Source organism: Mustelus asterias, chromosome 16 (genome assembly GCF_964213995.1).
Source record: "Mustelus asterias chromosome 16, sMusAst1.hap1.1, whole genome shotgun sequence".
Lineage (NCBI taxonomy): Eukaryota > Metazoa > Chordata > Chondrichthyes > Carcharhiniformes > Triakidae > Mustelus > Mustelus asterias.
Window position 1 is genome coordinate 8345030 of NC_135816.1, and position 23432 is coordinate 8368461.

Below are 23432 nucleotides of genomic sequence, written 5' to 3' on the forward strand. Positions count from 1 at the left end.
GTGAAACAGAGTTTAATTTCAGGCCTGTGCCTTCTTTCAGAACTGGGAAAAGTTAGATAAATGGGCTCTGAGCAAGGTATGGGTGGGATAAGGACAAAAGGAAGGCAGGAGAGATAAAAAAACAACTTCCAACGCCAAAGTGATGCAGACATGACAAAGCAAGAAACAAAGTATGCACTTAGAGCAGGTGTGCTTCTGATTAAAAAAAGGGAAAAGTGAAACAAGGAGATAAAAGTAAACTAAGTGCGCACTGAGTAATGTTTTGAAATTGCTGAAAGTGATTTCACTTCTTCCAAATTCTATTGGGTTTTTCACAGAGGTGACTTGGCGTCTAGATAACAGTAGTGTACTTAATGTACCCGACATGGACTTCAGGAAGACTTTTGACAAGGTCCCACATGGGATCCAGAGCAATTTGGCAAATTGGATCCAAAATTGGCTTCATGGCAAGAGGCGGGGTGTGGTGGTTGAGGGTTGTTTTTGTGACTGGAAGCCAGGGTCCAGTGGCGTTCTGCAGAGATCAGTGCTGGGTCCCGTATTGTTTGTAGTGTACATTAATGATCTGGATGCCAGCAGCACAGTGGAAAAGTGGGCGGCATGGTGGCACAGTGGTTAGCACTGCTGCCTCACAGCGCCAGGGACCCAGGTTCAATTCCAAGGTTGAGTTACTGTGTAGAGTTTGCATGTAGAACATAGAACATAGAACAGTACAGCACAGTACAGGCCCTTCGGCCCTCGATGTTGTGCCGAGCTTTGTCCGAAACCAAGATCAAGCTATCCCACTCAACTCCGTGTATCTGCGAGGGTTTCCTCGAGGTGCTCCAGTTTCCTCCCAAAGCGCAAACGATGCACAGGTTAGGTGGATTGGCTATACTAAGTTGTCCCATAGTATCCCAAGATGTGTAGTTTAGGTGGATTAACGAGTAATTATGTGGGGTTATGGGGATAGGGCCTGGGTAAGATCCTCGATTAAAGAGTCGCTGCAGATTCGATGGGCCGAATGGCCTCCTTATGCATTATAGGGATCCTATTCAATGAATGTCGGAGATGTGACAAGTAAGCTCACAGCTGACGCAAAAGTTTGTGCTAAATACTGAGAAGCTTAGTTTCAGATTACAAGACGGTAAAGGTGGATTGGTTGCAAGGCAGAACAGTGGCAAATAGAATTTTAGCCTGAAAAGCATGAGGTAATGAATTTTGGGTGGCGTAACAAGACAAGAGAATGTACAATGAATGGTCGGACCCTAGGAAGTCCAAAGGACTAGACAGAGCTTGGGATGCATGTCCATAGATCCCCGAAGACAGCAGGACAAGGAGATATGGTGGTGAAGAAGGCATATGGGATATTTGCCTTTATCAAACGAGAATATGATACAGCTGTATGAAATGCTGGTTAGGTCACAGTTGGAGTTCTGTATGCAGTTCTGGCTACCCAATATAGGAAGGAAATGGTTGCACTTGAGCAGGTGCAGAGGAGATTCACCAGGATGGTGCCTGGATTTCAGCGTTACAGCTCTCGAGGCTGTTATTATTTTCCTTGCAGCAGAGAAGGCTGAAAGGGGACCTGAGTGAGGTGTACAAAATAATAGATAGGGTGGATGAGAGGGAAATTTTCCCCTCAATAGAGGGGGTGACACGGTGGGACTGTGGTTAGCACTGCTGCCTCACAGTGTCAGGAACTCAAGTTCGATTCTTGACTTGGGTCACTGGCTGTGTGGAGTCTGCATGTTCTCCCTGTGTCTGCATGGGTTTCCTCCGGACTCTCCAGTTTCCTCCCACAGTCCAAAAGGTTTGCTGGTTAGGTGCATTGGCTATGCTATATTCTTTCTCTGTGCACCCAAACAGGCACCGGAGTGTGGTGATTAGGGGATTTTCACAGTAACTTCATTGCAGTGTTAATGTAAGTCTGCAACTTGTAACACTAATAAATAAACTTTTAATAATCAGCGGGCATAGATTTAAGGTAAGGGGCAGGGGATTTAGTGGGGAATAAAGGAAAAACGTTTTCATCCAGAGAAGGGTGGGAATCTGAAACTCATTGCCTGAAAAGGTGGTAGGGCACCCTCACAACCTTTTAAGAATTATTATGAAAATGAGCACCTGAAATGCCGTAGCATACAACGCTACGGGTCAAGCACTGGAAAATGGGATAAAAATAGATTGGTGCTTAATGGTAGGCACTGACACGATGGGCCAAATTTACTCTTTCTGTGCTGTAAAATTCTATCATTCTATGACTCCTGTTGGCTTCGGAAGGCCGCGAAGTGTCTGATGGAAAGATATGATGCAGTTCCCAATGTCAGCGTGAGAACAAAGTGGGAAATTAAAATGTCAGGCCATTGGATGCCAGGTGTCATGCTTGCGGACTGAACGAAGGTGTTTCATAAAGCAGTCACCCGACTGTTTTGGTCTCCCAATGCAGAGAAGACCACATTGTGAGCAGCATATACAGTCGACAGTAGACCTGAAACCTTAACTTTGCTTATCTCTCCATAAATATTGCCTAACCTGCTGAATATCGCCAGGATCCTTTGTTTCAATTTCAGATTTCCGGCATCCACTGTATTCTATTCTTTTCAATTAGATGCACTGTGATCTCGGTCTAAATGCTTTAAAGGAAAACAGAGATGACATTACATCACAGAGGGTAAAAGCCACTTCTTGTACCTGAAGGTCATACCACGCTATTATTTTCACTAAGGGATATCATGTCTTCGAATATTTATTTTTTGGATGACATTTAGCATTCATATGCAAATATTATTATCGCCATTCAGCCTACTCACCTGTCTAGATTTACAGCTACAAGTGTTTCTAGGTGGCACGATGCTAGTTGTTTCACGCAATCTCACTGGCCAGATGAGATCTTGCCCTTACCGAATTGTTACCCTGCTGAAGGAGGCTATTCGACCCTCATGTGCCCACCGACTCACCTGTGGTATGACAATGTCATTTCCGTGTTTTTCCCCGTACCCTGTGCATTGTTTCCATTTGAATCATCATAGAATCACAGAACTCCGACAGTGCAGAAGGAGGCCATTCGGCCCATCGAGTCTGCATCGATCACAATCCCACCCAGGCCCTATCCCCGTAACCCCACATATTTACCCTGCTACTGCTCCTGACATTAGGGTCAATTTAGCACGGCAAATCAACCTAACCCGCACACCTTTTGACTGTGAGAGGAAACCGGAGCAGCTGGAGGAAACCCAAGCAGATACGGCGAAAATGTGCAGATTCCACTTCTCACGTGAGAACACCATCCACCAGGTACACGGTACATACTCTTGCAACTCGGCTAACGGTGTCTACCTGATACGCTGCAGGAAAGGATGGCCTGAGGCATGGTACATTGGGGAGACCATGCAGACAACGGATGAAAGAACACCGCTCGACAATCATCAGGCAAGAGTGTTCTCTTCCTATTGGAATTCAGCGGTCACAGGCATTCGGCCTCTGATCTTCGGGTAAGCGTTCTCCAAGGCGGCCTTCACGACACACAACAACGCAGAGTCACTGAGCAAAGACTGATAGCCAAGTTCCGCACACATGAGACCGGCCTCAACCGGGATCTTGGGTTCATGTCACATCATCTGTAACCCCCACGACTTGCCTGGGCTTGCAAAATCTCACTGACTGTCCTGTCTGGAGACAATACACATCTCTTTAACCTGTGCTCAACGCTCTCTCCACCCACATTGTCTGTACCTTTAAGACTTGATTACATAGAAGCCCCCAAGAAAACTACAGCACAAAACAGGTCCTTCGGCCCCACAAGTTGTGCCGAACATATCCCTACCTTTTAGGCCTACCTATAACCCTCCATCCTATTAAGTCCCATGTACTCATCCAGGAGTCTCTTAAAAGACCCTATTGAGTTTGCCTCCACCACCACTGACGGCAGCCGATTCCACTCGCCCTCTGTGTGAAAAACTTCCGCCTAACATCTCCCCTGTACCTACCCCCCAGCACCTTAAACCTGTGTCCTCTCGTAGCAGCCATTTCCACCCTGGGAAAAAGCCTCTGAGAGTCCACCCGATCTATGCCTCTCAACACCTTATATACCTCTATTAGGTCTCCTCTCATCCTACGTCTCTCCAAGGAGAAAAGACCGAGCTCCCTCAGCCTATCCTCATAAGGCATGCCACTCAATCCAGGCAACATCCTTGTAAATCTCCTCTGCACCCTTTCAATCTTTTCCACATCCTTCCTGTGATGAGGCAACCAGAACTGAGCACAGTTCTCCAATCTTTAGATTACCTATAAAGATTCGCATTCCAACCATTATTTTGTAAATTGAGTTTGTGTCTTTATATGCCCTGTTTGTGAACAGAACTCCCACTTACCTGACGAAGGAGCAGCACTCCGAAAGCTAGTTGATTTTGCTACCAAATAAACCTGTTGGACTTTATCCTGCTGTTGTGAGACATCTTGCTGTGCAGACTCCACATAGACAGTGACCCAAGCCGTGAATCGAACCCAGGTCCCTGGAGCTCTGAGGCAGCAGCGCTAACCACTGTGCCACTGTGCCGCCCCATCATCTAATGCCTTCTTGTGATTTTTGTTTGATACCCATTAGATGTTCTGTAACTAAAACAGAAATTTGCACAGAAGTCATGTCTGTATTATGGGGCAGCTTTTGCTGTCAAAATAAAAAAGCCAAGTAGCTCCTTGCGAATCTTGTAGACTGCCCCTCAATTCCAGGATAATGTCCGCACATGATAGCACGTTTTTGCCATGGGTCTGGATATAACTGAATAGACTGATTCTGGACCCACAGATTTTTGGGCACATGGGGCAGGACCTCATGGTAGTCGGAGACGGAATGCAGAATTTATTTATCTTTTGTTCCGTCTCTGCCACCACTCTGCCTGTTGAGGATTTAAAACATCATGCGCTCGATGGACAAATAGTTGATATTTTAAACTTTTAATAGCAAGTTCCTCCCAATCGTTAATGTCAATGCTGTTCCGCACCAAGGGGGTCTTTGGCTATCCGGGTAAAATATCCAGGCCAGCATGTTGGTTTTATCAGAAGTTCTGCCTGAATTCTTGTGGGTCTGGCTTCAAGAAGGTCACTAGTGCTTGTTCAGTGTTTCTTTTTATTCATTCATGCGATGTGGGCGTCACTGGCTGGGCCAACATTTATTGCCCATCCCTAACAGATCTCCATTTCAGAGAGGCATTCAAGAGTCAACCACATTGCTGTGGCTCTGGAGTCACATGTCGGCCAGACCAGGTTAAGGCAGATTTGTTTCACTAAACGTTATTAGTGAACCCGATGTGATTTTTACGACAATCGTTTCATGGTCATCATTAAACTTTTTAATTGCAGATGTTTATTGAATTCAATTTCACCATCTGCCTTAGTGGGATTTGAACCCAGGTCCCAGAGCCTCAACTGGATTACTCGTCCAGCGAAAATACCACGACGCCACCGCCTCTCCACAAAATTCAGTGTCCTGAATGACGAACAATTGCCCTGAAATATCATACATGCAATGGGCCCACTTTACGCGGGGAACCTACTCGCATCAGCAGAAAAAAGAAAGGAAATCTTCCATTTGTCTGGCGCATTTTGGGTGGGAGGGATTTCACAGAGGTTCGCGCCAGTTCAATGGATGTTTCCGCTTCGGGCAACCCGGAAATGGGTGACAAATGGCAGAGGCTGGAGGTAACTTACAGGCAACTGACTGGAAATATTGTGGGTTTCCTACAATCACCAGTACTCCTCCCTCTCGGCTCACTGGACCCGCACCCACCAACGGGCCATCGCCGCCGTCGGCAGGTGACCTCTCGAGGAGCTTCCCTTTCACATGGGTAACCTCAGAACTGTGACAATTGTTGTTTTAAATAAATCGTAGCCCCTCCAAAGGCCTGGAGATGGAGAAGACTCACATTCACACCGAGACAATGCCTGAACCCAACTCTGATCTTGTTTGCAGCCTCAGGAACCGACTTGTCATTCTTAAATGGACAACAAACACGGAGGTGGCCTTTCAATTGGCCGTCTTCAGCAAGATTTCCAGACAGCTGTGCCCAATAGTCATTGCAGAGTCAGAACCCAGTATTTACTTGACGCTCGACTATGCCTTAAAGTGCACACGATTTAGTCCAGTGTGAAAGGAGTAAAACTACATTTTTTAAAAAATGAGCCAAAAAAGAAACAGCCGTTTTACTGATGTTGTTTGACTGGCACATATTAACCACGTCAATTGGTAGAAATCCTCTTTCGCCTTTGAATAGCCCCATGGATTCATAATAACACCACCTATTCTGGCTTAATTTGTGGGATGAGGGCGTCGGTGACTGGGGCAGCAATTGTTACTCATTCATAATTACCATTGAGAATGTGGTGGCTAGCTGCCATTTTGAACTACTGCAGTTCACATGGCATGGGTACACCTACAATGTTGTAGGGTGGGATTTGCAGGATTTTGACGCAACGACAGGGCAGGAGCAGCGATATAATTCCAAGTCAAGATGATGTGTAGCTTGGAGTAGAACTTTAAATGCTGATGTTCCCATGCATGATGTTCCCATGTTCCCATGTTGCCCTTGCGCTGCGAGGCGGCAGAGGTCCTCTTCGCACGTAGTCCCAATGATCATCATGCACAACTCTGGTTTTGGAAGGTGCTGATGAAGGAACCTTGATGAGTTTCTGTAGTCCAACCAGTAGATGGCGCACATTATTACCACTATGTTTCAGTGGTGGATTTTAATGCCGTGGTTGGAATGCCAATCAACCAGGATTCGTTGTCCTGGGTAGCGTACAGATGCTTGAATGTTGTTGGAGCTGTTCTCCTCCGGACACGTGGAGAGTATTCCACAGCACTCTTGACTTGTGCCTTTTAGATTGTGCACATGCTTTTTGGCAGTCAGCGGGTGAGTTACTCTCTGCACAATTCCCAGCCTCCGGTCTGTTCTTGTATATATATATATATATATGGCCAGTCCAGTTCAGCCTCTGGTCAATGGCAACTCCCAAGATGTTGATAGTGAGAGACTCACCGAGGATATTGCCACTGAATGTCAAGGGGAGATTGTTTGATTCTCTCTTGTTGAAGATGGTCATTGGCTAAAACTGGTGTGGCTTCAATGTTACGGGCCACCATTCAGCACGCAGTTGAATATTGCCCATGTCTTGCTGTATACACAGTAAGAAGTTTAACAACACCAGGTTAAAGTCCAACAGGTTTATTTGGTAGCAAAAGCCACACAAGCTTTCGGAGCCTTAAGCCCCTTCTTCAGGTGAGTGGGAATTCTGTTCACAAACAGGGCATATAAAGACACAAACTCAATTTACAGAATAATGGTTGGAATGCGAATACTTACAGCTGATCAAGTCTTTAAGATACAAACAATGTGAGTGGAGAGAGCATCAAGACAGGCTAAAGAGATGTGTATTGTCTCCAGACAGGACAGCCAGCGAGACTGCAGGTCCAGGCAAGCTGTGGGGATTACAGATAGTGTAACAGGAACCCAATATCCTGGTTGAGGCCGTCCTCATGTATGCGGAACTTGGCTATCAGTTTCTGCTCAGTGACTCTGCGCCGAGTCTAGCAGCGTCTAGACTCAGCATCTAGACGCTGCGACAATGGATGAATGAACACCGCTCGACAATCACCAGGCAAGACTGTTCTCTTCCTGTTGGGGAGCACTTCAGCAGTCACGGGCATTCGGCCTCTGATATTCGGGTAAGCGTCTTCCAAGACGGCCTTCACGACACACGACGGCGCAGAGTCACTGAGCAGAAACTGATAGCCAAGTTCCGCACACACGAGGATGGCCTCAACCGGGATATTGGGTTCATGTCACACTATTTGTAACCCCCACAGCTTGCCTGGACCTGCAGAGTCTCACTGGCTGTCCTGTCTGGAGACAATACACATATCTTTAGCCTGTCTTGATGCTCTCTCCACTCACATTGTTTGTATCTTAAAGACTTGATTAGCTGTAAGTATTCGCATTCCAACCATTATTCTGTAAATTGAGTTTGTGTCTTTATATGCCCTGTTTGTGAACAGAATTCCCACTCACCTGAAGAAGGGGCTTAAGGCTCCGAAAGCTTGTGTGGCTTTTGCTACCAAACAAACCTGAAGGACTTTAACCTGGTGTTGTTAAACTTCTTACTATGTTTACCCCAGTCCAACGCCGGCATCTCCACGTCATTGCTGTAAACACACAGGGACTGCTTCAAGACACGTTCTTTTCCTGTTTATGGCCACCGTCTCAGCCCATATAGGGCGGTTTGTAACCTATCTGATATGCACATTAGTTTCTAATTCCATAACCTCTCTATCACAATGACTGTTTTTTGCACCTCCAGGGCAACTCCATTAGCCGCCTTTTCTTCTACCTCAGTCCACCGAAACCTTCATTTTCTCACACTTTACATGAGCTTTGCCTATGCTTTCCTGGTAACCCTGAAACCTAAACTTAAACTGACCCACAATGCTGTAGCGCATATCTTATTTTGCCCTAAGTCCCAATTTCCCATCACGCACAAACTGAGCTTTGCTGGTTGCATGTGACAAATGCTTCACAATTAAAAGCTCATTCTCATGTCTTCACAAGGTCCTGTCCTTTTCACTTCTTTCAAAATCTTTAATCTTTTGAAACTGCAGTACTGCTCCAGAAACTTAATTGAATAAGTCAAAAAGGTCAGAGGGTAATTTATATTATTGAGCAAAATAATATCAGGATTACAATAGGGTAAAAAATTGAGATCCCAAAGATGTTGTCGCTCAACTTATATTTAGTTTTCTCAATGTGGTCAAAACATCAATTTAGTTAAAAAATAATTTGCAAGATAGAAGAAAGTACACGTGTCTCACTGTCTGAACTGAATGGAATGTTTGGAAATATATTTCTTCGTGTCAGAGGAAGCAAAGTAATAGTTTTCTCCATCTCTGAAGTTAAAACAGATGCCAAAGAGGAAAGTCAACTGAATCTAATTACGGCGCATGAAGAATGAACTGCTGGTACCAGGCTTCACAAAAACAAGTGAGGTAAGAGCAAAATGTGCACCTATTTATGTTTCCTCTGTAACTGTTGGAAATGGAGGAAGGCCACAGTAAAATTACTAGTTGTCAATGTACATTGTAGCGCCAGAGATGTAGGCAGTTATTATCGACTGCGTTTTTCCCCCAGTATAATAAAAGTAAATCAGTAATCGTATTTTTTTCACTTTTACTGTGTACCCTTCATTATTAAAGTCCTTTTAGTCCGATGTCCCTCAGCACAAATTTGTTTAACCCTCTTCTCCCAGGAACAATGAGAAACTTTACCACACTGCAGAAATTACTTCTGATCTGATGTCTCACGGTAAATTGTTCCAGCAGCTTATTGCATGTTATTTAGTCTACTTTTATCTCTCCAATTTGTCTGTGTTTCTTAATCAGGTGTATTATGCAAAGGTACAGTTTCAAATTAATAAACATAACTTCACTGTTGCTACGTCCATTCTCACCTTCCAACTGATTGTTGGCATGTCGAATTTCCAATTATATCCCCAGAATATAAGCATGGTAACCAATCATGTCTATTTAGGTTACTTAATTTAATGCCATCAATAATGCAAAACTGAGGCATAATTAGCTGAAAGAAAATAGTTTTAAAAATAATATAATACTATTTACATAACTGCAGTGAACAAGGTACTATGGACTTTAGTTTAGCCGAATGCATTTCCAAAATATGTCTTTTGCCACTGAGTAGTCTAGCTGATGGGCAACTGCCTTAACTACAGACATACCTTGCAGTTGAAATCTTGTATATATAAACTACCTGATTAATTCAGAAGTCTTAATTTTGTGCCACGAGTTTTGCTTTAGAGTACACTTGTAAATTGTACTCACTCTAGTTCAGGTTTAATTAATGAATATCTGGAATTTCCACAAGATAACGGTTGAACCTGATGACAGCTAACATGACAAAATGTTAGATATTGAAAGAAGAAACCGTTTAAAGTATTTAGTATCCCCATTATTGAGATCTTGCATCAAGCGGGAGACAGACTGTTTGCAGAATAGGAAGACAGCATAATACAGTAAAACAATCAAGTCAGAGGGAGTATAAGTTTCAAGAGAGTAAGGCTGTACTTAAGTCGCAGGAGAATTACAGGTAAAACGATGAATTAAGGGCAAAGATTTGATATAGTAGCCATCGCAGAGACGACGTTGAGTGGGGGGGGGGGGGGGGGGGGGGCAGGATTGGCAGCTCAACATTCTCGGATGGAGAATATTCAGGAGAGACAGGGGAGCGTATAATAAAGGAAGAAGCATTGCATTACTAGTTAAGGAGTCAGTTATTGCACGAAGGAAAGTTTACATCTTGGAAGGGACATCAAATGAATCTTTGTGGGTAGAGTTTAGGAGTAAAAAATGGACAGCCACATTGCTAGATGTTCATCATTGACCCCAGATGATCAGACGGGAATTGAGGAGCAAATCATAGAAATCATAGAAACCCTACAGTGCAGAAGGAGGCCATTCGGCCCATCGAGTCTGCACCGACCACAGTCCCACCCAGGCCCTACCCCCACATATTTACCTGCTAATCCCTCTAACCTACGCATCTCAGGACTCTAAGGGGCAATTTTTTTTTTTAACCTGGCCAATCAACCTAACCCGCACATCTTTGGACTATGTGCACAATATGTGCACAATTCATGGAGGTGTGTAAAAACATTACCAACAAGATAACTGTATTAGGTGATTTCAACTTTCCCAACTTTAATTAGGATAAACATAGTGCTAAAGGTTTGGGTAGTGTGGTTTTTAGAAAAGTGTACAGGATAACTTTTTAGGTCAATATGCAGCTCCTCCAACAAAAGACAGTGCAGTGCTGGACCTAATTCTCGGGAACAAAGCGAGACAGGTGGTTGAGGTGGTGGTGGTTTCTGTGTGTGTGTGTGTGTGTGTGTGTGTGTTGGGGGGTGGGGGGGGGGGTACATTTTAGAGACAGCGATCACAACATGGCACAATTTAAGATTATTATGGACAAGATAGTGGACAAGTTGCAAAAAACGCTTGAATTGGGGGAAAACAGATTTTATTAAAATAAGTCAGATGTGGCCATGGTAGACTGCACACAACTATCTGTGGGCAAATGTACAAAAGGGCAGTGGGGGACGTTCAAAAAGGAAATGGGGAGGATCCAGGCCCCACATGTTTCCTCCAGGGTGATAGGGAAGAGTAACAAGCACAGAGAACCGTGGATGACCAAAGATATTCAGGATACAATGAGAAGGGAAAGACAGGCTTTCAGCAGGTATAAGGGGAGCAAATCAATGGAGGCATTAGTGGAGTACAGGAAGTGCAGGGTGGAGCTTAAGTAAACAATTAGAAGAGCAAAGAGAAGATATAAGAAAGCTTTGGCTGGCAAAAATGGTGAAAATCCAAAGAAATTCTCTAAGTACATCAATGTGAAGAGGCAAACAAGGGAAAGAGTAGGGCCCATTACGGACAAAGGGGACAATCTATTCGTGGATTCAGTGGGCATTAGTAGAGTGTTGAACCAGTACTTTATATCCATCTTGACCCAAGAGAATGAGGTTGAAGGTATGGAACTCAGGGATAGAAACTGCGAGGTTCTTCAACAAATTGACATAGGGAGTGACAAATTATTGGAGGTGTTGGCAGACTTAAAAGTGTACAAATCTCCAGGTCCATTTTCTCATGGAGGAAGTGCCAAGTGCAGAACAGCTAACGTGGTTCCACAATTTATAGAGATAAGCCAGGGAACTACAGACCTGTCATTGGTAGAGAAACTACTGGCAAAAAATCTGAAGGAGAAAATCTATCTCCACCTGGAGAAGCAAGGTTTGATCGGGGGTAGTCAGCATGGCTTTGTCAGAGAGAGGCATGCCTAATAAATTTTTGAGGAGGTGACCAGGTGGGTAGATGAGGGTGGTGTAGTTGATATAGTCTCTATGGATTCCAACAAAGCCCTTGGCAAGGTCTAAAATGGGAGACTTATAAAGAGGCCTCCTTTTGCACTGTAGAGATTCCATGATTCTGTGAAGGCAAATGCACATGGAAATACAGGGCAATTTGATAAGGTAGATGCAAAATTGGCTTAGCTGTCAAAGAGAAAGGGTGATGACAATGGGCTGCTCTCGTGACTGGAAGCCAAAGTCCAGTGATCTCTGCTGTGTCCCCTATTTTTCGCCATTTATATAAACGACATAGATTCCTATATGGGCGGGATAATTAGTAAGTTCATGTATGACACAGAGATTGGATGGGTGGTTAACAGTGAAGTTGAGTGCCTTGGGCTACAGGAAGGTATAGATAGCTGTTCAAATGGGCAGAAAAATGGCAGATGGAATTAACCCTGAAAATTGTGAGGTGATACACTTTGAATCATAGAAAGAAAGAAACCCTACAGTGCAGAAAGAGGCCATTTGTCCCATCGAGTCTACACCGACCACAATCCCACCCAGGCCCTACCCCCATATCCTTACATATTTACCTGCTAATCCCTCTAACCTACGCATCACAGGACACTAAGGGGCAATTTTAGCGTGGCCAATCAAACTAACCCGCACATCTTTGGACTGTGGGAGGAAACCAGAGCACCCGGAGGAAACTCACTTTGGAAGGAGTAATTTGACAAGGAAGCATTGAATGAACGGCATGACACTAGGAAGTACTGAGGAACAAAGGGACGTTGGCATGATTGGCCATTGATCTCTAAAGTTGGAAGGGCGTGTTCGTGGGGTGGTGAAAAAGCATATGGGACATTTGCCTTTATGAGTCGAGGCATAGATTACAAAAGCAGGGAGGTCGTGTTGGAGTTATGTAGAACTTTGTTAAGGCCACAGCTGGAGTTCTGTATGCAGTTCTGGTCGCCACATTATAGGAAGGATGTGACTACATTGTAAGTGGTGCAGAGGAGGTTTACCAGGATATTGCCTGGGATGGAACATTGAAGTTACGAAGAGAGGTTGGATAGACATAGATTGTATCTTTTGGAGCAGAGGTGACTGACGAACGACCTAATCGAGGAGTACAGGATTTCGAGGGACATGGTGAGAGTGGAAGGGGAGCAGAATTTGCCTTAGTTGAAAGGTCAGTCACGAGGGGACTCAACTTCAGTGTGAGGGGAAGGGATTTAGGAGAGATGTGAGGAAATACTTTGCTTAATCAGAGGGTAGCATTCATCTGGAATTCGTGCCTGGGAGGGTGGTGGTCGAGTAGTTTGGCTTGCATCCTTTAAAAAGTACATGGATGATCACTTCGCACGCAAGGCTATGGGTCAGGTACTGTTAAATAGGATTTGGCAGATCATTAAGGTGTTTCTCTCGTGTCGGTGTACAGACAATGAGCCGAAGGACCTCTTCTCCATTGTATGATTCTGTGATTGCAACCTAACATTTGATACTATACACATTCCTGAGGAAATGAAACAATGATAGTGGGTTGCTTTTAGCAAATATAACATCGATGAGGTTGGTTCATTCGCAATGCAGAGCGAAACAATGTAGTGAGAGGTTTGATAGAATCAAACAGGGACAAAAATAGAAATTTTTGGAAGTTCATAACAGCTGGATCAGCACCTGAACTTTAAGTTGCCTTTTTCTTCTAGGTGCTGGTCCACAAGCTGTAATCTTCCAATATTTTTTTCTTTACTGAAACGTGTGATACTCACTTCACCAGAAAAATGCGGCCAGTTTTTCGTTAAGCTTTCAGATTGTCCTGACGCGCATGTTCTGTTATTCTTCCTAGAAGACCCAGTTGTTGGACTGACTGGAGCGAAATACATCAATTCCATCTTGGCTGTCTCTGGTGCTGATCGAATTTTGTAACGGTATGGCTCTGAAAGAGAACCATTTCCTCGAACCTCAAGGACGTTCGTAATTAATGTGGAGTCTGGTACAACCTGAAGGTTGACATGCGAATTCTGCACTCTCGCTTTGGCCTCTAATTCTCTGGCGCAACAACAATTGGCAAGAAGACAAATCCCAGTGCGACCAGATTGCCCTTCGCTTGGGCAAATGATAATAACAAGCACAATTATTATAATGAGAAGTAAGAAAGATATTACTCCCAAAGATATGACTATATAAAATGCCAAATCGGAAGATTGCTGCACATCTCGGTGAAGATCTTGTACCTCTGACCGAATTTGTTCATTCTGTTCAATTATAGTGAGAGCAATAGTCGTACTGGCGGAGAGTGGCGGGTGCCCATTGTCCTTTACCTGGATGACTAGTCTTTGTGTGACGCCGTCACTATCTTTAAATCGGCGAAAGCTTCTAATTTCTCCTGAGCTTTGAGTAACTGTAAATAGACCTGGGTCGGTGGCATGCAGGATTTGATAAGAGAGTCGTGCATTTTGTCCAGAATCAGCATCAGAAGCAATCACTTTCATTACTAAAAATCCTGGATCTGCAGATCGAGGCACAGCCGTCTTACTGTGGTTCACTGAGTTAGGTGTTGTAATGACAGGAGGGTTGTCATTCTGATCGAGAATAATCACATTTACAGTGATGTTCCCGGAAAGCAATGGCAAACCCGCATCTTGAGCTTGGACTCGGAACTTAAAACTTTTAATCTTCTCGTAATCAAAGGAGCGTTGCGAATAGATGATGCCATTTTCGGAGTTGATTGAAACATACGAAGACACTGGAGCTCCCTGAACATCACTTTCCAGAATTCTGTAGGAAATCTGGGAATTTTGTTCAGTGTCTGGGTCGAAAGCGGTTACTGATCCAATGGAATTTCCAGGTGAGTTGTTCTCGGCCACATACACAGTGTGTGAAGACTGTATAAAGCTGGGTCCGTTGTCATTTACATCTGAAATCTGTACTATCATTGTTTTGTTTGTGGATAGTGGAGGACTTCCCTTGTCTTTACATGTCACAGTCACTGCGTATTCCGGGGCGCGTTCCCGATCCAGCATGCCATTTATGGTCAGTCTGTATGAATTCCTAAAGGAGGGCTTCAGCTCAAATGGGACATGTGGGGATATTTGACAATCTGTACGGCCGTTATTATGTGCGTCCCGATCTGTAACACTGACAAGTGCTACCAATGTCCCTGTTGGAGCATCCTCGCCGACTGTACTGGAAACTGGTTTTACAATCAATTCCGGCGCATTGTCATTAACATCCTTAATGTCCACCCGAACAGTACAGTGTGCGGACAGTGATGGTGTCCCCTTGTCCTTAGCTTCCACGTGAATTTCGTAAAGATGTATTTCTTCAAAATCCAATTTTCCCTTTACGCTGATTTCACCGGATTTTGCATTAATTCTAAATACTTCCGGTATTTTTTCTTCACTGTAGCTACTTAAAGAATAAACAATGTCACCATTGGGCCCGTCATCCAAATCAGTCGCGTTAAGTTTAATCAGTAAAGTGCCGAGTGGAACATCTTCCCTCAAACTAGCAACGTACAAGGACTGTTGGAAACCTGGCGCATTGTCATTATTATCTAAGATAATGATATTTACCTCGGCAGTTCCTGACCTCTTGGGTATTCCGCCATCAACAGCAGCGAGCAATAAACGTTGTGATGATTCTCTTTCGCGGTCAAGGGGTTTCTTCAACACCAGTTTAGGGATTTTCCATTTTCCAAGAGTCTGTACATCTAAAACGAAGTGTTCATTTGGAGTGAGTTGGTAAATTTGGACAGAATTGCTTCCAACATCAGGATCCTGTGCGGCCTCTAGAATAAACCGGGTTCCAGGTGTGGCCGACTCCGCAATTTCCAAACGGATTTCTCTGTTGGAGAAACTGGGAGAGTTATCGTTTATATCCACAATCTCGACCTCGATATCGTACTGTTCCGCAGGATTATCAATCTCGAGTTCCAAAGGCAGGAAACAGGTAAGGCTCTGTCCGCAGAGTGCCTCCCTGTCTATTCTTTTATTCACAAATAAGATTCCGTTCTGAAGGTTTGCATCAAAATATTGCAATGGTGATTTGGGAACGAACCTGAATCTGCGAGTTGAAAGCTCATCTGAATTTAATGCCAGGTCTTTGGCGATCGTTCCTACCAAAGCACCGTGCTCCAATTCTTCTGGAATGGAGTAACGAATCTGCCCCGAAACCAGGTTCCAGGCACAAAGCAGCAAAATGGAGGCTGTCTTTCTCATCAAAAAACCCTCTGTACGTGTTATGTCCTTTGCAGGGATGTGTTTTACCGTCCTCATCGTTTTTTGCGTCCGGCATTATCAGTTATTCCATCGCAAGTAAATCAGGTAATGCAGGAGATACGTTGACAAGCAAGGAGACCTTCAGACCTTCTGAGCAGATAGCTCGGTATTTTCATGTGAACGGCAGTTATCTGCCTGTTTTCGTCTCTCAGTATTGGGGGCTGGGTGGTGGATCTCCAGCTGAATTTCTTTCCCTTATTGGTAGACAGCGACACAAAGAGTCTTTGCCTATAACTACACTGAGGTCATATTAAAGCTAGGCTTTGGGTAATTTGTGAAAATCCCAACTGTGTTGTCATAATTAAATTAATTTAGGAGAGCACCTCGCATAAAGATCAGGTATTGATAATAAATGGTTTGTTTTAGTGATAACAAGTAAATGATCTGTTACATTTGCTGTGTCCACTACTAACATAACACAACATATTTTTGGCCCCAAATATAAAGCCTTGTACACGCTACATGCTTTTTTTATTTTCAAGCTAGCTAGTCGTACACTGTGGAAATGCTGCAAGTACTGTACTAACCTGGCTGGATCTGTGGAGCGAGGAGGCCTGTGAACTTTCTTTAGAACTGGGAGGAGTTAGAAAAGTGGGTTCTGTACAAGGGCTGGATCGGACAAGGACAAATGGAAGACAGGCCGATTGAAAAACAGCAGAGTTTGTCTTTCAGGGCCAAAGGGAATGAAAATGTGGCAAGTGCAGGTGTACTGTTGACTGAAAACAAGGGAAAACTGAAACAAACAAAGAAAGTCCGTACAGTGGCACAGTGCTTGGCAATGCTTCCTCACAGCATGAGAGAACCGGGTGAGCTGGTGCACTCACGGGTCACCGACGTTCTGACTTAGTGACATTCCCCTATCTTTTCCCCATACCCCTGCACATAGCTTCTATTCCAATAATTATCTAATGCCCTCTTGACAGCCATAATTGAACCTGCTTGCACCTTACTTCCAGTCAATGCATCCCAGGTTCGGACCACTCGCTTTGTAAAAAAGTTTTTGTTTTCTCACATCACATTTGCTTCTTTTGCAAAGCACTTTAAACCTGTGTTCTCTCGACCTTGATCCTTTTACTAGTGAGAACAATTTTCCCTGTCTACTCTGTTCAGCTCCCTCATGAATTTGAAAATCTCCATCAAATTTCCTCTTAGCCTTCTCCACTACAAGAAAAACAGTCCCAACCTCTCAAATCTATTCTGATAACTAAAATTTCTCATGCCTGGAACATTCTTGCAAACAAACCTCTTCTTCGCTCTCTCCAATGCGTTTACGTAATTCATATAATGTGGAGCCCAGATATGTACACAATGCACCAACTAAGGCCTAACTAGTGCCATGAATATGTTCAGCATAACCTGCTGCTCCTGTACTCTGTGTCCCTATTAATAAAACTTCGGAAAATATATGTTTTATCAACTTACCTGCCACCTTCAATGATGCATGCACTGACTCTTGCCCCCTTCAATAATGCGAGTACCTGATCACCTTAAGGATCTTGGCCCATATTTTATATTACTCCCCATGTTCTTCCTACCAAAATGCATCACTGCCCTACACTTCTTATTTAACTTAATCTGTCACACATTTGCACACTCCATCAACTTACATATATCCTTTTGAAGTTCTGCACTGCCCTCGTCACAGTTCAAAATACTTCCAAGTTTGGTGTCATCCACAAAATTTGAAATCTCCCCTTGCATACTTTCCTCAGCCCATCCTTTTGCCAGATGACACTTCACAGTCATAATATTTTTTATTCATTCATGGGATATGTGTGTCGCTGGCTGTCAAGCATTTGTTGCCCATCTCTAGTTGTCCTTGGAGGGCAGTTGAAAGTCAACCACATTGGTGTGGCTCTGGAGTCATATGTAGGCCAGACCAGGAAAGGGTGGCCGATTTCTTCCCCTAAAGGACATTAGTGAACCAGATGGGTTTTCCCGACAATTCACAATGGTTCCTTGGTCATCAGTAGAATCTTAATTCCAGGTATCTTATATTGAATTCAAATTCCACTACCTGCCATGGTGGGATTCCAGTCCAGGTCCCCAGAATATTAGCTGGGTTTCTGGGTGAATGATCTAGCCATAATACCACAAGGCCATGACTTCCTCCTTTTCGAAGATGTTGTCCCTCCACTAATCGTAGAGCAGATTCGCAAAGACGTTTTACTTCAGTTTCCTTTGCCATGGGTTCTTATTTCCCAATGACACCCATAGGCTTCACTCCAAACTGTGGCTCCTGGCCGAATAGACGTCCAACCTTTAAATCACCAATGACTACTTGAAAACCATGCCGACACCTACATCTCTGCAACCATGACCAGGAACCTTCCCTAATCACTGACCACTAATTATTACTTGCTACACACATTATCTTCAGGCATATCAAGATACCACATTTCTCCTTTCTGGTCAGTGGCTCTTATGCAACTTAAGGAGTACATTGTGATTTCTGCATATCTGGTCGACATACTCTAAATAAAACAATAACTTGGCACAAAAGCCAGACTGTTTATATTATTGGTTAGCTTTTGCAATCAAAATTAAAGGCAAAGCAGCTCTGACAAATGGTCGTCCAGAGTCGAAACGTTGGCTATGTTCTCTATCCACGGATGCTGTCATATCTGTTGAGATTTTCCAGCATTTTTTTGTTTTTGTTTGAGGTTGATGTAGTGTTGGATCTCTATGCTAACGGAAAAGCTAACTCTACTGCTGAATAATTAAAGAGATTGTGAGATGCTCGTAGTGCGGAAGACTCTGGTGCATCCAGAAGAAAGTGGGAAAGCCTACTTTTTGGTCAAGAAACGTTTCCTCCCCGTTTGGAGTCAGCAAAACTTATCCTGAAAAGGGACTGCTCAGCCAAGATGCTGCTGTCCAAATTCACTTCTGACCTGACACAGGTGTCTAATAATCTCCATGCATCTGTCACCTGTGTGAAGATTCTTGACTGTCGACTCCCAGGTTCACAGTCCTTTTCGGGTTGCCAATTCTCCATTGCAACAGGACTTTGGAAAGGGATCGTGGTAGAAGCCTCCGTGCGACTCTGTTTATTGTGAGGATCTTGGGGTTAAAAGCAAGCGTTACTGAGGTATACGAGAAGGTAGAACCTACCATGACTGTATACAGGGTCATGATGTGCCAACGTTTGGTAATGTGTTGAGTCACAATGACTCGGACCACATTGCTGTTGCAAACCTATTCCACAATCCCAGCCAATGAGATGCACAATCTTCCTTCAGCTATGTTGCCATTGAACTGAACATTCTGTGGCACCTCCCCCAAAACCTTGCCGTCATGGACGGTCCTAACAAGAGCAAGGAGCTCACTACGGTTTGCTCGTAGGACCATTGGAGTGGCCAAGCCTCTATACTACGGCATGATGGCAATCCATGCACGGTAAATAGAAACTACTGTGTTTATAATTTCTGAGAATGATATTTGGAGGTGCTGTGCAAAAGGCAACCGGTGTTCTCATCAACTATTTCAGCAGAAGGATGTAAGAAGCCAGCGTCATTGAGGTATCCAAGAAGGTGAGATGCACAATCAGCATTCTGATGACGAAATTCACCCATTAGTGAGCTCCAAATGCACACGCCACAGCTCTATTGATTAAGACTCATGCTTACTGTCTGGAAAATATGAAGTACTTCCAGGGCCTTGGAGGTTATCTTTCATGGAAGGCTGACATTGGTGAAGAAATCCAGCATCACATGAAATCTTCTGGCACAACATTTCACCATCCGAGGAAGTGAGTGAAGATCAGAACATCTTAAAACAAGCTCACGGTCTACCACACGGTCGTGGTCCCTTCATTACTGTACAGGGTTAAAACATGGACAGCAAATAGGAGGCACTTCAAGGCATTGGAGCCATACCGCCAATGGTGTCTGCAGAAGACGTTACACATTTCTTGAGAGGATAGATGTACCAACATAGGTGTCCTCTCACACGTAGGCACCCCAAGCATCGAGGCGATGAAAATGCGCCATTTGCTTCATTTGGAGTTGGTCATGTACTTTGGTGTCAGATCTTTGAAGGAGGTCTTCTTCTCTCAACTCAGGGTAGATGTACGAGACAGAAGAAACACTTCAAAGATTTCCTGAAAGCCAACATGAAGAAAATGCAACTGGACCAGATAGCAGCAGAAACTGTGGGAAGGATCCCAGCACTTTGGCACCAAAAATTACAAAATTAAGAAGATACACAAAAGCAGCAAAGGAACATGCTTTAACCCGAGCACTCAACAAGACAGCCTACATGACAACAGGCGCTCTACATGCCAAATATTCTTCATATTCAGAAACGGCATCATGTTATTTGAAGATCCAAAACATTTCACACACTGATTCCCTTTAACGACAAGTCATCTTTGGACTCCTGGAAGACAACCAGGAGTTGACAGAAGCCAGAGGGTGGGTGTAGAGAGTTGTTTTTCAAACTGGAGGCCTGTGACCAGCGGTGTGCCTCAGGGATCAGTGCTGGGTCCATTGTTGTTTGTCATTTATATTAATGATTTGGATGAGAATATAGGAGGCATGGTTAGTAAATTTGCAGATGACACTAAGATTGGTGGCATAGTGGACAGTGAAGAACGTTATCTCCAATTGCAACGGAATCTTGATCAATTGGGCCAGTGGGCTGACGAATGGCAGATGGAGTTTAATTTAGACAAATGCGAGGTGATGCATTTTGGTAGATTGAACCAGGGCAGGACTTACTCAGTTGATGGTAGGGCATTGGGGAGAGTTACAGAACAAGGAGATCGAGGGATACATGTTCATAGCTCCTTGAAAGTGGAGTCACAGGTGGACAGACTGGTGAAGAAGGCATTCGGCATGCTTGGTTTCATCGGTCAGAACATAAAATACAGGAGTTGAAATGTCTTGTTGAAGTTATACAAGACATTGGTAAGGCCACACTTGGAAAACTGTGTACAGTTCTGGTCACCCTATTATAGAAGGATATTATTAAACTAGAATGAGTGCAAAAAGATTTACTAGGATGCTACCGGGACTTGATGGATTGAGTTATAAGGAGAGGCTGGATAGACTGGGACTTTTTTCTCTGGAGCGTAGGAGGCTGAGGGGTGATCTTATAGAGGTCTATAAAATAATGAGGGGCATAGATCAGCTAGATAGTCAATATCTTTCCCCAAAGGTAGGGGAGTCTAAAACTAGAGGGCATTCGTTTAAGATGAGAGGGGAGAGATACAGAAGTGTCCCGAGGGGCACTTTTTTCACACAGAGGTTGGTGAGTGTCTGGAACAAGCTGCCAGAGGTCGGAGTAGAGGCGGGTACTATTTTGTCTTTTAAAAAGCATTTAGATAGTTACATGGGTACGATGGATATAGAGGGATATGGGCCAAATGCGGGCAATTGGGATTAGATTAGGGGTTTACAAAAAAAGGGGAGCATGGACAAGTTGGGCCGAAGGACCTGTTTCCATGCTGTAAATCTCTATGAATCCATGACTCTATGACAACCACCCCTGCTTGTGACGGAGAGCCAATAATAAAAAGGAATATGATCAGGAGTGCACCATTTGTCCTATCAAGCTTCCTCTGTCATTCAATAAGAAAATGGTTGAACTTCTACCGCAACCATACCTTCTACATTGTCAACAGATCTCTTACATCCTCAGGTACCCAAACTATATCAATATCTCTGTTGAATACATTAAAGCAGCGTGAGCATGTACAATGCACCCTTGAAGCCCTCAATGATATTCGGAATTTCAATGAGATCATCTTTCATTCTTCTAAACGCGAGGGGGTGGACGTCTGGTCCTCTCAAATTGTCCCACAGAAAATTCTCTTAATCGAAGTAATGATGCCACTTATAGTGGAAGGGTATACAATAATGCACGATTCCCCTAGTACAGTCTTACCACTGTCCTATATGATTGCTAGATAATTTCATGCATCTCATTCTCCAACTTCTTGTAACACAGACTAATGCATCATTTGCAACCTGTAGCATGTTAACAAAAAGTTACAGAAGTGTTGAGTGCAAAATGGAACCCAAGTCCCTCTGAATACCAACAGTTAACTGTCTCTTAACAGTTACCAGTGTTCTGTTTTTCTATTGCTTTCTAGATTTCACGTTTTACACGCTGTTTTCCACACAGTTTCTTGTCAATTCGCTTATCACTTCTATATTTTCATCCATATTGTCTCCTAATCTTGTGCAATAATCACCTGAGTGAAACTTTCTTCAATGTTATTTGAAGATCCAAAACACTTTGCACACTGATTCCCTTTAACGATAAAGCTCAAAACATTTGAACAGATTTGTATAATAAGATTTATCTTTGATAAACCTGCATTGACACAGCCCAGTCATAATACGATTTTCTAAGTGGCCCATTACCATGTTCGTAGAACGAGAGATACGCATTTCCCAATACTGATGCACTGATGCACCGCCAACTGCCCGGAGTCCCTGTTTTCTGTATCCCTTCCTTCTTGAGTAGCACATGTAACCTGAAAATCCACGGGAACCATTTTAAAATTTAGTAAACTAGCCAGAAATACAAAAGCAGATTGAAAGTGTTATTTTTTAAACTGGCGCATACAAGGGAAGAGAGTGGCTGAAGTTAATTTGATTCTTCGGAACCAACGGCAGGAGAAATGGTCACAGAAAGTAGGAAATGGCGGGGACATTGAACAAATGTTTTGTTACTAACTTCACAATAAAAGACTTAAGTTTCATAACAAAAAATAGGAGGTAACCGAGGATCTAAAAAGGGAAGAACATTAAGGAAATTCATATCAGCATGGTAAAAGTATTAGAGAACGTTTAACGTCTAAAATCTGACAAATCCCATGAAAGCTGTGTATTGACCACGGCTGCCTTGTGCAGACTTCCTGGGTGCTAACCCTTTGTGTTGGTTTGGCTGGGATGTTTATGCAATGCAAGCACTGTCACCTGACATCCTCCGAGTTGTAGCCTCGCGACTTTGCCCTAGAACTATCCTCTCCCCGAACCAAGCTATTTTAGCACCGCTACACAACTCTGCAATCTACCCGACAATGTGAAAAATTACGTAAGTATGCGCTATCCACGAAAGGAAGGACAAGTCCGGTCAAGTACTGATCCATCAGTCTTCTCATTGAGTGTTGTGAAGCAGAATTTATTCAAGTAACCTGTGTAATAATGATCAAGTTGGGTTCTCCCAGAATCTCGTAACACTGATCCTCAATGCAGCTTTGTTGAAAACATGGAAATTAACAATGGGAAGAATGCTCGATTTGCCATGGACGCCTAC

The 23432-nt window shown here is 43.7% G+C and overlaps 1 protein-coding gene across 1 annotated transcript in view; it reads right to left on the reverse strand.

Moving 5' to 3' along the window:
- Nucleotides 1–16106, reverse strand: part of LOC144505631 (protocadherin gamma-A6-like) — a 260158-nt gene extending 244052 nt beyond the window's left edge. The window contains exon 1 of the mRNA XM_078231746.1: nucleotides 13656–16106. Coding sequence (XP_078087872.1) covers nucleotides 13656–16106 — 2451 coding nt within the window. The remainder of the gene's footprint in view (nucleotides 1–13655) is intronic.
- Nucleotides 16107–23432: the final 7326 nt, after the last annotated feature.